This window comes from Hippocampus comes, unplaced genomic scaffold (assembly GCF_001891065.2).
Source record: "Hippocampus comes isolate QL1 unplaced genomic scaffold, H_comes_QL1_v1.1 scaffold237, whole genome shotgun sequence".
Classification (NCBI taxonomy): Eukaryota; Metazoa; Chordata; class Actinopteri; order Syngnathiformes; family Syngnathidae; genus Hippocampus; species Hippocampus comes.
In genome coordinates, this window is record NW_017806159.1 from 244,044 (window position 1) to 261,072 (window position 17,029).

General features: G+C 41.0%; 1 protein-coding gene and 3 long non-coding RNA genes across 6 annotated transcripts in view; 3 read left to right on the forward strand and 1 right to left on the reverse strand.

Moving 5' to 3' along the window:
• The window catches only part of LOC109531269 (uncharacterized), a 17,040-nt gene extending 10,926 nt beyond the window's left edge, over window positions 1-6,114 (reverse strand). Inside the window, exon 1 of the long non-coding RNA XR_002171142.1 lies at window positions 6,012-6,114. This is a non-coding gene — a long non-coding RNA (uncharacterized LOC109531269). The remainder of the gene's footprint in view (window positions 1-6,011) is intronic.
• ikzf2 (IKAROS family zinc finger 2) overlaps window positions 1-9,503 on the forward strand; it is a 67,571-nt gene extending 58,068 nt beyond the window's left edge. For 2 of the 3 annotated variants that reach the window (XM_019895473.1, XM_019895472.1), the window contains exons 4-8: window positions 459-650; window positions 1,254-1,421; window positions 3,301-3,438; window positions 4,861-4,974; window positions 6,538-9,503. In XM_019895473.1, coding sequence (XP_019751032.1) covers window positions 459-650; window positions 1,254-1,421; window positions 3,301-3,438; window positions 4,861-4,974; window positions 6,538-7,316 — 1,391 coding nt within the window. In that variant the 3' untranslated portion in view covers window positions 7,317-9,503. The remainder of the gene's footprint in view (window positions 1-458; window positions 651-1,253; window positions 1,422-3,300; window positions 3,439-4,860; window positions 4,975-6,537) is intronic. The other variant, XM_019895471.1, reaches the window with a different exon arrangement.
• A 13-nt stretch (window positions 9,504-9,516) lies between these two features.
• On the forward strand, window positions 9,517-10,364 carry LOC109531268 (uncharacterized). The gene is made up of 2 exons (XR_002171141.1): window positions 9,517-10,014; window positions 10,047-10,364. It is a non-coding gene; the product is annotated as an uncharacterized LOC109531268 (long non-coding RNA).
• A 6,082-nt stretch (window positions 10,365-16,446) lies between these two features.
• LOC109531197 (uncharacterized) lies at window positions 16,447-17,029 on the forward strand. Its single transcript, XR_002171130.1, has 2 exons — window positions 16,447-16,656; window positions 16,753-17,029. It is a non-coding gene; the product is annotated as an uncharacterized LOC109531197 (long non-coding RNA).

Genomic DNA, 17,029 nt, shown 5'->3' on the forward strand with positions numbered 1-17,029 from the left:
ACCCCCTGGCAAGCTGCTCTTGCGCAATCAGCTTGGTCCCAATTGGAAGCGTGTGCAGCTCGGCATAGCTACGCGCAGACGTGCTCTCTCCACACCCCCCCAGACGCACAATTGCGCAACGTCTTACTCTTATCACGGGGCTCGTGTCCATTACCGGGAAGGTGCCATAAACGACGCGGCCCTCGACACTCCCTCTTTCCCTGGAGACAGCCAGAAACCAGACCAGCCTGTTTACCTTTCGCTCCTCTCTTTATGGGCATTGTGGCAGTCCATCCTAAAGCTTCCCGACACAATTCAGTTGCCAGGTTACTGTGTATCCTCCGACCGAATCGACTCATAATTCCGTCCTCCGTCGCACCGCAATGAAATCTTAAGTTGGGCCCAGTTTTGTTTCAAACAAAAACGGCGGTTCTATGTTCAAATGTGCAAACTAAACCTTCCCTGTTTTTGTGTTGAAGAGCTGAGCGATAAACAGATCAAGCAAGAAGACACGAGCGAAGAGGCCGACAACGCCAGTCCGGGGTGTGAGCCCCAAACCGGAGAAGAACGGACATCTGTGGGGGAATCTATGGCACTGAGCCCAAGTCATGCGCAGGATGGCATAGCTGGACAAAATATTGCCGTGGATGCACCCAGTCGACACCCAAACGGTATTGTAGTTGGAGCCAAACAAGGCTTTTTTTTTTTAAATGGGGTGTGGAACCCTGCTTTTTTTTTTTTCGTCTTCCAAGACAACAACTCAGACTTGAAATTATTATCAGGGAAAAATATCCTCGGAATCCCCCGCAACCTGTTCCGAATGACGCCACGACAGCCGTGGGTTGTCACAGCATAGGATCACATTTCTCCTTTCCACCTGACTGCTGGTCAAACGATTTTCCATGAGAACGGTGTTGTTACAGTACCGCCACAACGACAAGAAAAAAAATGAACTTCCTGCTGCTGAGCGCAAATGCCAAAATATGCAGACAACTGCGTCGTTTTGCAATTTCGATGCATTTCAAGTGACATACATTTCTGAACCTCATACACTAACGCATCGCAGTGGTGTGCAACTGCACGACTTACTTCAAAATGCTTGCAGTATTTTGCCACCCTTGTGATGTCAAGCGCTCCCTCTTGACGTTGACGCGCAGTCCCCGCAAATGAATGCGGAGGTGTTATGTAATATTTTGAAAATGTATTGATATTTATATTCACATTTTGTCAGTAAGTGCGGTGAGGTGAATTCCTGTGTGTGCCTCCTTATTAAGGTGAGCGGCCATTCCAGTGCAACCAGTGTGGTGTCTCGTTCACTCAGAAGGGAAATCTGCTGCGGCACATTAAGTTGCACACGGGCGAAAAACCCTTCAAGTGCCCCTTCTGCAGCTACGCCTGTCGCCGCCGTGATGCGCTCACGGGTCATTTGCGCACTCATGCCGGTAAGACTCTTCCTTTGCGTCCTTTTCCCCTTTCGTCCCAGAACAACTTTTTTTTTTTTTTTTTTTAAATTCAACTTTTACATGAGTTTTTCGAAAACTCCTTTGGAGGATGTTACCACCACACCGATATATACAGAACTGTACTAAAGTCTTCGGCTAACCCAACTGAGCTTGAGGTTTGACAGAAATCGAGCAAAACCGTTTTATTTTAATGTGTTGCGATTGTTTTCCGATCATAAATTCATAAACGTTATTCCAAAAATAAAACAAGTTTAATTGGGGTCCTGGTAAGATATTGAACAGTCGTTTTCTTTCTTTCTTTTTTTTTCTTCCTTTCTTTCTTCGACACCGAATACTGCCTCACAAGTCCTGTTTGAAACCAAACGCAATAAATATAAAATAAAATAAATAAGCATGCGATGACACAGCGACAGCGGTCGCCAAGGCCGAAGGTACGCTTTGTGTTGTCAGGTATAGATGCATTTATCTTCCTGTAAAAGCTTTGTTGCTAGGAACCAAGGACGTGCTGTTCTTCGTCTTACTTGACTCCCCCGAGGGGGCGGTGGGTTCGGTTAAAAAAGGAGCGCTGGTGGAGTCTGTCAACTGTAACCCACTTTCCCATCAGACGATTTGCTCTCCCCTCATTTGCATCTTCAAAAATCAAGGTCAGACAGAGCGCTCATTTCGACGTTCGGGACTTAGTCACCACCGTTCCTTTTTTTTTTTTTTATTTATTTTTTTTTTTTTTGGCGGCTATAGAAATACTCATATCTATGCTTCGCGTTGCTCTTTTGGATTTTTTTTTCTGCCGCTAGCCGTTGTACGGCGGTCATTCAATGAAAGGATATTGAGGGTCAGATACAAATCAATAAAATCACATTGCATATTGACAGACTTTGCCTGTCAGCTTCGGTCCACGTTAAATGCTTTTTCTGATTCCAATCGACTTTGACTTTTGGATTGTTCACTGGGGGGAAAAAAAAGTGGTGACTTATTAGTTAGTACGGCAATCTTAGTTTTATCTGAATCGCGGTCACGTGATCGCCACTTTTGCGCAAAATCTATGGCTCCAATTTAGTGGGAATAGTCTGGACATGGGCACTGTCCTCAGGTTTTAGGTTTGTAGTGTGCGGAATTCGTTTGTCAGTCGAGTACATTGAAGTGAGTCTCAGAAAGCAATGCGGACTATTTGCATGAATAATTGAGAGGCCATCTGAAAGGTTAACTCGAAAGGTCTTTCCAACATCTGCACAATGTCATATGGCGGTGGGTTGCTAAATATAAAGCGGGATGTCTCTCGTGCACCCACACTTGAATAATATTGAAACTTGCTGTCATTAGCCCCCGTTTATATGAAAAAAAAAAAAAAAAGAAATACTCGATACTCAAACAATAATTTTTGTCAATTCATAAAGACCACAAAATTTCGGATTGACAAAGTTCCTGCCACTTGCACTCTTAAAAGTAATCAAAGGAACGGAATATGTTGATTCATTCATTTGCGTCATGCCATGTCCTTGTCTAAAATGCCTATAATTCTATCCCAGTGTTTTATTTGGTTAAGACCACAAGAACAAAAGCCTAAATATTGTTTCAATGCAGCATCAACAGAACTGCTTGGATATTTTACCTGGCGGTAAAGCTCCTTTCTAATACACATGTGGACTGATTTCACAATTCGACCGACACACCGCGTTTAAAAATAAAGTTTGCGTTGGCAAGAAAGAATGACATTTGCCGTCGACAGAGGCGCCGCTATGAGACGAGTGGGATGCACGATCTCTTTTTCGACCGCCGAGTGTCTGCATTCTTATTCGGTGCAGCCGTGAATGAATTAAAGGGTGCACCTCTTGTCTCGTGAATGTTCTTTCACTTTTAGTTGGCAAACCACACAAGTGCAGCTACTGTGGGCGGAGCTACAAACAGCGCAGTTCCCTTGAGGAGCACAAAGAACGCTGCCACGGTTACCTGCAGAGCATTGGTCTGGACCCAACTGTCAACACGGGACCTTATGCAGGTAATTCATATTTTGAGGAATGTAAATATGCAACATGCTCGGGGAAATGTTGCCCATCATGTTACAACAGCAACATATTGCAGCCTTTTTTTTTTAATTTTATTATTATTATTATTTTGTTTTTACTGAAGTAGTGCCTTGACTTGTGAGTTTCATATGTTACGTGACTCTGCTTGTATGACAAAACACTCCTCTCTCAAAATTTCTTTCTCCATTACAATGAAGGGAAATGCCATTCATCCCTTCCGGCGTCGCACCTCCAAGACACACTAATTAGACAAATAACACTCTGCGATATTATACTTTGTCAAAACATACAATAATAACATCATAAAATGTCAAAGATTAAGCAGTTTGCGCATCGTGATTTCATACTTCATACTGGTGTATATGCCTTGGCAACCAGAGGACAGACATACTGTACAGACAGACATACAAAATAAACTACGAAACGTTTCACAATAAAGTGATCAGTAAGGTGCGTTAGTAGTGTTTATTTTTTGCCGCAAAGAATAAAGAATATATGCCTGAGTGTTGTCCATCTACATGTGCTGCTGCACCATTTGTGTTGAAATATCACACAAGCAGCAAACCCTTTTTCCTAAAGACGTATTTTGATTCATTCATATATTAATTATACAAGTCACCATTAAGCCAATACTAAGAATTTTTTTTGGTTGTTGTTGTAATGCCCATGCGCTTGGTTCTCTTCAATGAGCCGGCGCCATCTTGGGGTATTTTTTTTCTCTCCAAAAACATTTCCAAAGTCTTGTCCTTGAATGTTGGGTGCTTGGGCTCCATGTATCGTTGCCAGACGCCAGTTTTGATGGCTTCACTGCTTTATTTGGAAGCCTGCTGCAACATATTACGCAGAGCAGGTTGCACGTACGAGTCAACTCACAATAAAAACAAACCTTACGGGTCCTAATGCATCTTAAATACAGCTTTGTTTTTCTTGAAAGTTGTCGGCTTTTCTTCTGTTTCATTATTTGATTATTTCCTCTTTTTAAATAAGCTCCACAAACACATTTGTTATTAAAAAAAAACGAAAACATTTATGTGAGCTCGTGGGCTTGCTAATCGTATCGTATGTTTTTGACGAAGGAAAAGGCGGTTGCGCCCTTTTATCAAAATATAACTTCTTTGCAACTCTGATAATCAACAAACTAGCTGATGTCTACTCACTTCGCGTGGCCAGGTACCAGTCTAGGGCCCAGTGTTTGTCTTAAATTGTTAAAACTACAGCTACATCAATGCTAATTTCGTTAGCCAATCTTTAGCATTTAACATTATGTTACATTTATCATAAACCATGTCACTTTCAAAACAATAAAATCTCTGTAATGCATTAAAACGTTTCCATTGTAATTTCTGCCTCCACGAAAAGGTAATTAGTTGTCTTGATCATTTTTTTTCCCCCAGGTGAGGTTCCGAAAGATCCAAGGCCCATGACGACGTTTGAGCGGCCGCTCGTGATTGAAAGACTAAACAGCAATGTTGGAAAAAGGAAGAGCACCACACCGCAGAAATTTGTGGGTGGGTATTTATCAACACAAGCAGCTCGTCAGCTGGTTTAAATGCTTCGTCTTATCTAGCATTGGCGGGCAGATGGACACGAGTCACGTTTGAGATCGTGATTTGAAAATACGATCAATGTAAACAATTAAATGCATATAATCAGGAAAACGGGTTCCCTGGCAAAATATATTCAAATTACAAAATCATATTCTATATTGGAAAAAAAAAACCCCACCAGAAAGACCAGCCAGAAGTGTTATTTGTTTTGGCAGATCTAAGATACACAGATTGAGGAAGTAAGAGCAGCCTCAGGACAAAGTGGCAAGGAAATGGGTTTTCATTTTGTGGTTAGGTACACCTGTAACGTTGCTACTTGCAATCTTATTTACAGCTCACCGCATCCTTGCTCTGGAAGGTTTGGTCTACATTAGTAGATGGATGGGGCTTTCCACGTTTCATACTTTCACACATTGAACATCAAGTAAAACATGTAAATGACAAACTACACGGTTGAGTTATTCTCGAAAGGAAGTGGGCTCTGACTTTTGACTTCCTTTCCTGGATTTGCGGCTCTTTAAGATATATATATATATATATATATATATATATATATATATATATATATCAGAATGTCAAATAAAACAAATGAAATGCTGGAGGGGCTTAACTTGGGCGACACAGAATTTTTTGATTAATTTTTTAAAAGTGTGGTTTCTTTAATCATGGTGAATATTATCATTCAAATCCTTATACAGTGTAAAAAGAAGTGGGCCAAGTTTGGGTCCTTTTACCACAAGCGTTAAGAATATTATTTGTTAAAACGACAATGACCAGTAACTCACCATTCTGAAGCTTTCAACAGAATGTTTGCGGAGCCACTGGGTTGAACGTGTTACAAAGTGTAATTGGCAGTTGAAAAGAGAGATACAGGGAGCCTGGAAGTGTCACAAAGATGAATTGAAGCAAACGTCCTTGGAAATGTACCGGTGAATTCATATATCGAATACCTGCAGTGAATTTTGCCATTCAGCTCCTTCTTGTCGTATCAAAAGTACGAAAGATTGAACGGTTGGACATGAGCATTCAAAAGTTTCAAGAATGTTCAATTAGATTCACCTGGTACGGTTAAAAAATATAATATATATAATTCCTTTCACTGTTGGTCGATCCTGAAATGTTTCCTGAAGGCTGAATAGCCGTCACTTTCTTGAGTAGTGTAAATTGAAAAAGTTCACTGTGTAATCTCAGGAAGTAAAAATATCAACTTAACCCTTTCATGCACCACTATTGATAACCTGATCACATGATAAGCTGTCCACTGTAGTGACCGCTGTCCCTGAAAGGGTTAAAAAAAAAAAAAATGTGATCCGGCATTCTCGTATCGGACGTCTACATTTTGTCACACAGTACGATGTAGCTGCGAATGGAGTGGAAACCAAGACCAAAAGCGTGATGTAGAACATAGCATGTCCCATTTTCTGGTTTATTAGAGACCGGTGAAACCAATGTGCAAACACAGCCTCGTGTGCCCATCACCGTAAAACCCAGACCAGGTCATCATACTGCTCTGTTTTTAAACAGGTGAAAAGATGATGCGCTACGGCTACCCTGAAATGGGATATGAGATGGGCCTCAAGTTTGAGAAGCAGCCTGAGCTCTTGTCGGCCCACATGATGGACCAATCGATGGGCAATGCCCTGACATATTTGGGATCAGAAACACTTCGGCCCATTCTGCAACATGTGCCCATGGTCAACCCACTCTACCATCACGTTCTGCCTCTCGACCAGAGAGTGGAGCGTTCAGGGAATACCGACTCACTGCCACTGCAGCCCACATTACCTTCCGACTTCCCCGGCCACAGCATCTCCAACGGGCCCGTGTCGTTGCCTCGGCATGGCCGCCCCACACACTCGGGACACGAAGAGTCGCCGAGCAACAGCGGAGGCGACTCGCCCGAATCGGCTCGCAGCAGCCCTCGAGAGCGGCACCTTAACCCCGGCGGCAATCTCCCGTCCGGTCTCAGGTCACGCTCGAGCCCCGCGGTTTATTCGGGTGATCACGTGACAGATGCGTCACCCAGAACTGGCTCAGGAGCTGCGAGCGGGCTGTTGCGAGAAGCCGGAGAGAGGCCCGCAGTCCAGGAAGGGGTGCGGGTGTTTGGACGGGAAGGTCGGGAGTTGCGGGCCTTCCAGTGCGACCATTGCCAAGTGCTCTTCCTGGACCACGTCATGTATACGATCCACATGGGTTGCCATGGATACAGGGATCCGCTGGAATGTAACATCTGTGGTCACCACAGCAAAGACCGTTATGAGTTCTCCTCGCATATCGTTCGCGGTGAACATACGTTCCAGTGAAACGACGGATATCAAATTTAAAGACAAGTATGGGGAAGATTTTCATTCTCATTTTTTTTTTTTTTGTTTTGTTTCCCAAACCTTTTATCGAGCTGCAGACCCATGTAGCGCGAGTACAAGCTTTTCAGCTACAAGCAGTGTGAATTTGAAGAGCTGAGAAACCATATGAAGGCTTCGTGGCAGTGCGCGCTGCTACAAACGAGATCAAATCGGTTATAGTGAGAGCATTTGAAAAGCGTGCTAAAACAGACCTCAAGGATTTGGAGGTTGGTCCTTCTGTTTAGGCTTCGTAACGCTCACTATTTCCAAAGTATGAAGGAGTATGCGAACCACACTGAAAGGAAAAAAATAAATAACATAAGGTTAACGCATTGTAAGAATGAAGTTGTAATTATGAAAATAAAGTAAGTGGACAATCATCTCAGTCATCAGTAGGAGCAGTCGAACGTAAGTAATTGTTCAAATGTTTTGTTTCCTGAGAAAGGACGACGCCGTCTTGAAATGCATATTTTCTTGGGATTGTTTGATCATCAGTCAGGAGAGCTTTATCGAACTAATATTGAGTGATTTTTTTCCAGGTAATGACACGGCAGCTCGAGAGAGAGACACCGTGACTTATGTGTTTACATTTGTGTGGGAATTTGGACATTGACTTGTTAATATGCAATTTGAATCAAACATTTTTTTCTAGTGATATTATGACTTAAATATTAAAGCTTTTTTTTTTTTTCATGGGGGGGGCGGTAAAATCTTGTTTTTTTTCCCCTTCCTATGTGGCCCAATTTTCCTTCGTAACAAAGAACAAAAGTCTGCTGCAAATTGTGATTTTGGTCACCTGATGCTGCTTGTTGTCCATTTGGACTTGTTTGCCGGTGGTAATATTGTTTCTCATTGTGTCCTGCATTTTTGAAGCTATATTAATTCTTGTGCCATGATCACTATTCAGCTTTGCTTTGTTACAGTATTTATTTTATAGGGTCAAATTTCCATTGATATGAAATTAATATTAAATTATTTTTTTATTACTGCTAAATTTGAGATATGAGGTTCTCCACCTGCTCTAGTTTACAAAGATGCTCAGGTAGCTTGGGGCCTTTTAAAGTGGACCAAACTTAGTTCAACATGGTTTTGTAAACTAAGAAGCGTAAAAATTTTTTTTGGGGGGGGTGCGGGGGAGGAAAAATATATGTTCAGTAATATGAAAACCTATTTGCCCTCTTCACAAGTTATTGGTATTTATATTGATGTATGAATGAGATTCAGAGAGCAGAAATTGAGCTTCAATCAATCACAGCAAATTGTCCAGGTCCTGAATGAACACAGCATCCCCAGACCATCACACTACCGTCACTATGTTTGACTGTTAGTCTGATCTTTTTCTGAAATACTTTTACACCAGATGTAACAAGACACACACCTTCAAAAAAATCAGCTTTCATCTTGTAAATACATAGGACAATGACTCACCACTTTGCAAACCCATCCAGACTGAAAAATATCAACGATTTTATGACTCATCTCTAATTTCTTTGGTTGACAGTATTTTGTTGCAGCTTTTTTTTTTTAATCTTTTGGCTGACTTCATTTTGTCAGACATGTTCTATTTCAGTCATTTCTTAATTGAACAAGTCAGGGGGTAACCAGACTAGGGTGTTGTCAGTAAAACTCAGCTTTCCAAAAAATGTGTTTATTTTATGATTTAATAAGAACGGCGATTACTCTTGCACTTAGGATCAGCTAGATTTGGATAGCTGTAGGAAATACAAAATAAGAATTTGAGAAAAGGGCAAATACTTTTTCATGGCGCTGTAAATGAAATGTGTAATCAGGGGTGGAGGCAGGGGGTCTTTATTTGCATTTTAGTGTTGAATAGTGTGAAAGACAATCAAAACGTAATCCAAAAACAATGCCTACGCAGTTATTTTTAACAACCAAAATTATTGTGACAAATGTTATTCGCCTTTGCTATGAAACTGTATACGATATTGTTGGCTGCTTTAAATTCTAATTCATGAACATTTTTTTTTCCTGTTCTGTGGATTTCTTAGAACAAAAATGATATCATCATCAGGGTTTATATAGGGGTTACCTCTCATTTTATCTGCCTTTTATTGCACATTTTCAACACTTTGCCCTCTCTTATGTAATGTGTAAGTATGACAAGTGTTATCATGCAAATATATATATATATATATATATATATATGTATATTAAAAAAAAGTAATAATAAAAAAATTGTCAAATTCAGAACAGTCACAACTGATGTGTTAAAATCGTCAGGCATGGAACACGATTGCGATACAATTAAAATAATGTGCATGTTGAGGATTAAATGTGAAATTGGTTGTGTAACGTAAGAGCAGGGTTGGCAAAAAATGCAATACTCTGTCATGACATTGCGGCAAAGCAATTCACTTCCATTTATTTTGCACGTAAATCGTCAAACTGCTCATCAAACACCAAAACCAAACCAAGAAGGATTGCTTCACGACACCCTTTTACCGATTGAGCTTTTTCGCATCCTTTTTTCATTGACTTCTCGGCTAACAACAGTTCTATTCACACGCGTTTAGAAGCTTGTTTGCTCTCAAAGATTAAAAAAAAAAAAAAAAAATTATTAAATGAATCAATGCTGTAGCTTTTCATATGAAGCTCATTTGTTCATGTTCATATTTATGTGTGCGGAGTTTACGTTTCGGTCTTTGGGTGGGTCTTAAGCCCTGTAAATAGCTGTTTGTATATTGCACCCTATTTGTATATCCTTTCAAACATAATGTTCTTTTTCAACTCTGCGTGAAGTATTTTCTATACATGATGCCTTAAACTTCAGAGGTCTGAAATTATAGATGATGTACATTAAGGCGTTAGTCAACTTTTTTTTTAGGTGTGATGTCATTGACCTGACATATGTAGACTTAGCTTGCTAAACTTTTGAGCTCATCAATTGTACTGCAAAAAAACGTTTTTTGACGATCAATTCTAGATGCTACAAAAGCGATAGGTACAAAATACAAATTCAAGTTGAAGCAAACTGCTTTGCACTGTGAACAAAAAAAAAGAAAAAGAAAAAGGAATTTTACCTCAGAGAGGCCTCACTGCAGCCTGTGAGAAGAAATGATGTGTTATGTATCGCTGACCTTGCACTTTAGCCAACGCACTTGCAACAAGGTAACGATTTATTCCAGGCCGACAGTGAAAACTGTTGATGAAACCAAAAGTCCACTTTTGGAAGGCTTATGCGGAAATGATCTGATGTCAGTTTCCTAAACTACCTGATACATCATTTCGTTGTGACAGCAAGTTTTGTAAGCAGACCAAAATTCTCAGAGGGCAACTCAGCAACTTAATTAACCTCATATTTTCTTTGAATGTAATATCTTGATCAAAAGGCAGCTTTTTCTCTCTCTCTCTCTCTCTCTCTCTCTCTCTCTCTCTCTCTCTCTCTCTCTCTCTCTCTTTTTTTTTTTCTTCTTATTCTCTGGTGCTAAGCAACCACCACCCAACTTTAATGTGCGCAAACCGTGGCACAGAAATTTGTTTACATCTCGAACCTGTGAAAATGTACTTTTCTGTTATCTAACCGGCACAAGTCAACTAAGAATAAAACGACGATTGGGAAAAAAGTCAGCTTTGTGTGAGCTGAATTTTCTGTGTGTAACCATATACCATAAATGTGCTATTTTCTGTATATACACGGACAATATGTCTACAGCTGTGTTCAAAATAAGAGCAGTTTTATTACTACTTGGCAAACAATTAGCGGAGTCTGATAAAGGTTTGCATATATGAAAATAGTTGTCGAGGTCATCTTGCCTGGTAATGCCTTGGTAGTGGGCGTTTCGACAACACATTGATGCCAAATACGCGAGTTAGCGAGCAGCGTTTTGGTTCCACACCAAAAGAAGTAATTATGTCATGCCCAGATCAATCCCCGGATCTTTATCGGAATACAAAAGTTATGGGGTCAGAGGTGGTTATACAACTGAATATGAGTTGAATAATAAATCCTTGAAAATTGGAGTTTGTAATGTAAATATATGAGTTTTTATGACAGTTTTTTTTCTTAACAGCACAACTTTCATTTTTCTTCATTTTCTGTAAAAGCTGTCCAAAAATGGATAAACGTTTCCTCATTTTCAAATATAATGTTCTGTGCCTGGGGAAGCGTGGAAATAAAAATTTTACGACTAAAGGATTTGGAGCTTCTGAAACACACTGCTATTATTTTGAACTCAACTGTCTATATATGTATGTATGTTGAATATTATTTTTGAGCATCCAACAGTAGGATTGCTTAATTGTTTTATTTTTTTGTTGGGGGGGGGGATCTGATGTAATTACATTTTAGCAATGAAATGGCACTCATGCACTCAAACAGGAGCTCAGGTATTTGCAGAGCTTGTATATTTTTTTGTCCCAATAAATTGGATTTGATTGATCAAATAATGCCCATAAATTGAGTTTCTTTTGTTATATCTTTATCGTTTCCGAAATATTGAATGGAGGATTTGGACAAAAATCATGTAAAATGAAGCCACGTTGCTGTGAAGCTTGTGTATGTTTTGAAGGAATGGGTTTTCTCTTATTGAAAAGTCAATCCCGGCTTTGCTGTTCAGTCAGAGCAAAGTCAAACTTTGTTTCAATAAAAATTTATTCAATTACTAAACTGTGTCCTACTACATTATTAGAACTTTTTCATATGAGATACATGGCACAATGTGTTTTTTTTTTAACATACAAGATAAAAGTTATGCCACTGGGTTTCACATTGCAAAATAATAACAGAAAACCTGTCAACTAAATAAAATGTCATTATTAACTCTCTCAGGGACAGCGGTCACTGCAGTGGACAGCTTATTATGTTATCAGCTTACAAGTTATCATTATTGGTGCATGAAAGGGTTAATAAGCATAACCAGAAGAAAAGCTTCAGCAAATATGACCAGCTTGAACCTTCCTGTGAATTTTAGTTCGAGACTCACATTTTGCAATACACAGTTAATTACCCTGAAATGATTTGAACAGATTCAATGATGCTCTGCAGTCAGATAGAAATTATGTCGTTTTCGCGTCCCGGCCTGTCGTATAATTTGGATAAACTACAAAAATAGAATAGGGAATCTAATTTAACGCGTTTTCTAAGGGTTTTAAGATATTATATGCATTAGAGGGGGACAAAAAGAAATGTGCGGGTGTGAAATAGAATGGCTTTCAATCATTCATCCAAAATTTGGAATGAATGAAATATTCCAGTCGGAAATATTTAATAATGACATGATACGCAACCTTGGCACAACTCGCATCACATTTCAGTTATTTTGTAAATGTCACAGTGCTTCGCCCCTTTACCACAGACGCGCACCCACACGCGCACAGCGTAAATGGAGAATACAGTCGAAGTGTGAAGGTGTGAAGTCGAAACAGACCCCCAGTGACAAATCTTTTGAAGTTCCTCGTCATCACGCTTAAGGCTTGCTTGATTTCTCACGGAGCAAGAGCTGATCTCGAGTTCACTTCAATTTGTTATGCGACGTATTTCATCTGGCCTCACTTTATGCAGTTATAATGGCGTGGAGCTCACTATTAGCCAAAGATTCCACATAGCGGAGTGGGGAGGGAATGCGGAATCAATCTCTTGAAAATGAAAGGAAAGTAAGAAAGAAAGAAGCCAAGGTCTCTTGTGGTGGGTAAGAAAATAATTGAATTTAAAAAAAAAAAGAAAAGGCTTCATTGTTTTTCATGAACTCAAGTTTGGAAAAAAAGAAACATCTACTGAATGAATATGTGGGGAAAATGTTGAAATAAAATAGCTCATCAAAAGCTGTGAGACCCTTCCAATTAATGGAAGTTGAAATCGATGCAAGATCAAACAAATGAACCCTTTTCACGTACCCTTGTAACCCGATAACATGCTTAGCTGGCCACTGTGGTAACCGCTGCCCCCGAAAGGGTTAAATACCCCGTCAAGGTTTAATTTTCCAATGTGCAGATACTGCGATTAACTCGATTAGCTTGCCTTCAAAGTAGCTCCAGCGGAGCGCAGATGACATTTTCTCCACATATTCACCTTCCGGGACAAAGTGCTTCTGCACGTAAGACTTGCTATGGAAGATAAGATCAACATATTTTCTAACCTCGGTGGATGGATCATTTTTCTTCGTGACTGTTCCGTACAGAAAAGGAATTCAGACGAGTTTTATGCACCGTGCATACTTTAAAAGACTGAATCCAAGATCGACTGTGCCGAGATGGTTGAACTTGGTGGGCCTTCACCTTAACCCCATCAAAAAAAAAATGTTTGCGGTGAACAAAAACAAGGGTTGTGAGCCCGGCGACCCTCACCTCACCTTATTTCCGAGGATGAATGGACACAAATTCTGTCCAGATTTTATTTTCTACCATTTTTTTTTTTTAATTGCCTTGCCACATGAGCCAACGCCGTACATTGTTGAGTAGCGTGAAATAAGCGCACGACGTAAACCAGTCAACCAAACACTTTGGAATAAAGTACATGTTGATTTACAAGTGGTGCGACTTGTTTTGATGGTTTTAAATTACAGAAGAAGGAACAGTTCCTGCTGCCTTTTTTTTTTTTTTTTTTTCCAGCCAAGTGAGAATTGTAAGCAAGGTTGTGTAATCGTCAGATGACAAGGCCTATTCCTGTTTTTCCTGCCAGGTCGTGGTGGATGCTAGCCCTGCCCTAAAAGCCTCACACGCACCAGTGAAGACATGCACAGTTGCACAAAACTCAAAGTCCGCTTATTATAGAAAATATTGTCCCGTAAAAATGTTCTCTCACACAACGTTTTGCTCCTGAAGTGTGTGCGGAGCGTATTTCGGAAATTCTGGTCGCGAACTTAAATGTCATTTCTTTTGGTGTGCGTCGAAACAGTGTAAAGATATAAAGATAAATGGAATTTTGTCTGACTGAAATCAGAACTGCAAATTCATAGAGAACACCAAAATCACATTTCAAACCATTACCGAAAACACTTGACGGCAGCATGGCTGACGGAGAGGAAGAACTCAAGGCACATCTCGAAGAACCCGCGCTTGGACTCGCGTTAATGAAAAAAATGTCAAGCCAACTTTCCTTTCTGCCTGCAGCTGGATGTTCTTGTTTGAGCGCCCTTGTGGAAAAACCTTTGCAAAGGCTTCTGGGTAACGCCGGGGTAGGTTTGTGGTCAGAATTCTCAAATGTGAGAGGTTGCAATGCGGGGAGGAAGGACGACTGTGGGGAACTTCCACTTTCCTTCCTCCACTTAGCCGCGGTACGTGTGGTGAACACGTGCACTGAACGGCATTTGAGAGGTACACTAAAAGCAAGTCTGATGCGCTTACCCATTAAGTGTGATTATGTCAAATGAGCACAGTGGAGAATGCCAGCTGACATTTGGGCGGCAATCATTAAAAAAAAACAAAAAAACAATCCCATCGCTACACACCCTTCCGATGCATCCATCCCGGTAAAGCACAATCAGAGTGACGCATAAGAGAGAAAAGCAACCCGAGTGTGAAACTGCCGCTTGAGAAGAACTTTCACACACACACGAGGATAAAGAACGTGACCGAAAAAGCGAGACCAGTGAGGGTTTTGAGGAACAGCAACACACACCTGCTCGCGAAGTTACTGGCAAACCTTATCCAGCAAGAGGCACGGTTTCTGTTCGCACTGTGTGTACTTTGTTTGTGTTGGTTGTGTGTGAAGAACAGCAAAACAACTGACACATAACAGGATGACCCATAAAACTTTTTTTTTTTTTTTTTGTTTTGTCAGCGGTGCCAACCTTATTACAATATATAAAGGTCATGATAAGTTGAGCGATCTCTTCAGGTGATATAACCGCATACATTTCAGGGAGGTACACAAAACAATGATAAGAAAGTGGATGTTTGATATTGTTGACCAATGTTTCCGATGTTGTAATCTCGTAAACTGCTGTCAGATGAATTGCAGTATGCAGTTTGATGAAAATTTGTGGATGATTTTGGTTGACTCTTCATACAAGGGCAAATTGGACCATTTTTGTAGAAGTCGTATTGATGGAGGATTGTGAAGTGAAGGTTTGTTGAATTTATGTTTTATCTTGTTTTCTGAAAACGTTCACATATACTTTTTAGACTTTTTAGGCAACTACGCTATCAGCAAACGACATCCAAGCGTTTAATTTTAAAACAAATCACTTTTGTTCAAGTATGATCCGATTGTGGAATTGTACCTAATGAAGCGGTGTGTGTGTGTGTGTGTGTGTGTGTGTGTATTCCTTTGGGCTGTGCCTTGTCAACATTTTCACTTTGGCCTCTCAAGTAGGCCTACACTTTTTTCGGGTGGTGGAACTTAAATGTGGAGGAATTGTGTTGAGTGATGTAAAGGGCAGGCGCACATGCTGTAAACCAAAGGAAACAAGTAAATGTCAGCCTTTCATGTTGTTCCTTTCACCCTATATGATACATGCTGCTAAATGTGGGCTGGTGCTCTGCTCTATTTGTTTTTATTAAATTCGTCATTTACATCCTACGCTTGTCTTCTACTACTACTACGACTACTACTGCTACTATTATCATGACTATATTACTGTGTACACACACACGTGTGTGTGTGTGTGTGTGTGTGTGTGTGTGTGTGTGTGTGTGTGTGTGTGTGTGTGTGTGTGTATGTGTGTGTGTGTGTGTGTGTGTGTTTGTATCTATCTATCCATCCATCCATTTTCTGATTCGCTTAATCCTCACAAGGGTCGCAGGGGGTGCTGGAGCCTATCCCAGCTATCTTCGGGCAGTAGGCGGGGGACACCCTGAACCGGTTGCCAGCCAATCGCAGGGCACACAGAGATGAGCAACCATCCGCGCTCACACTCACTCCTACGGGCAATTTAGAGTGTTCAATCAGCCTGCCATGCATGTTTTTGGAATGAGGGAGGAAACCAGAGTACCCGGAGAAAAACCACTGGACCACTGGGCCACCCCTCCAACTCCCTCTCTCTCTCTCTATATATATATATAAAATGCTCTCATCATGTTATTTGTTCATTTTGGTTCGTCCCCCTGTTGTTAGTTTGTTGTTGTGGCAACCTGGTCGCCACTGTGACGTAGACCTCTACACCGTCACGTGACCTAATCAATGAACGACTGATTCACGCTTGTGAAACCTGCGTTCACGCAAAGAGCCAGGACGTGGGTTGTCATGTTGACTCTTTTTATTAGTTATGGGTCCGGAGTCTGGACTTAAAATGAGTTTAATCGACCTGCCAGGTGAAAGTCGCGACGCTCACTGCGTGCGCCTGAAAAGTGAGTTCGAGTTTGTCCGCTAACATGAGTAAAAAGGACACTAGCGCGGTGACAGGTAGCCGCTGGGCGAGGCTCGGGTTTGATGGTGACGAGACAAATTATGAATTTTGGGAGATGAAGTTTTTTTTTTGGGCCACCTCTCTGCCTGCAGGCGGGCTAAATAAAGGACACTCTTTTGAACGAACCCGCTGCAAACGATGAGGAGGAGAAAAACGCCGAGGCCTACGAGGAGCTCATTCAATTCTTGGACGACAAGAGCCCGCGGCTGGTAAATGCGTGACGCGCCGGATGACGGACGCCGGGCGCTGAAGATTCTCCGGGGGTACTGCGCTGGGAGAGGGTCACCTGTATGAGGGCGAAAGCACCACTGGACACGGTGATGTAGCCCAATGTCAAAAGATATTTTAAATATGCACTTCATAGACGAC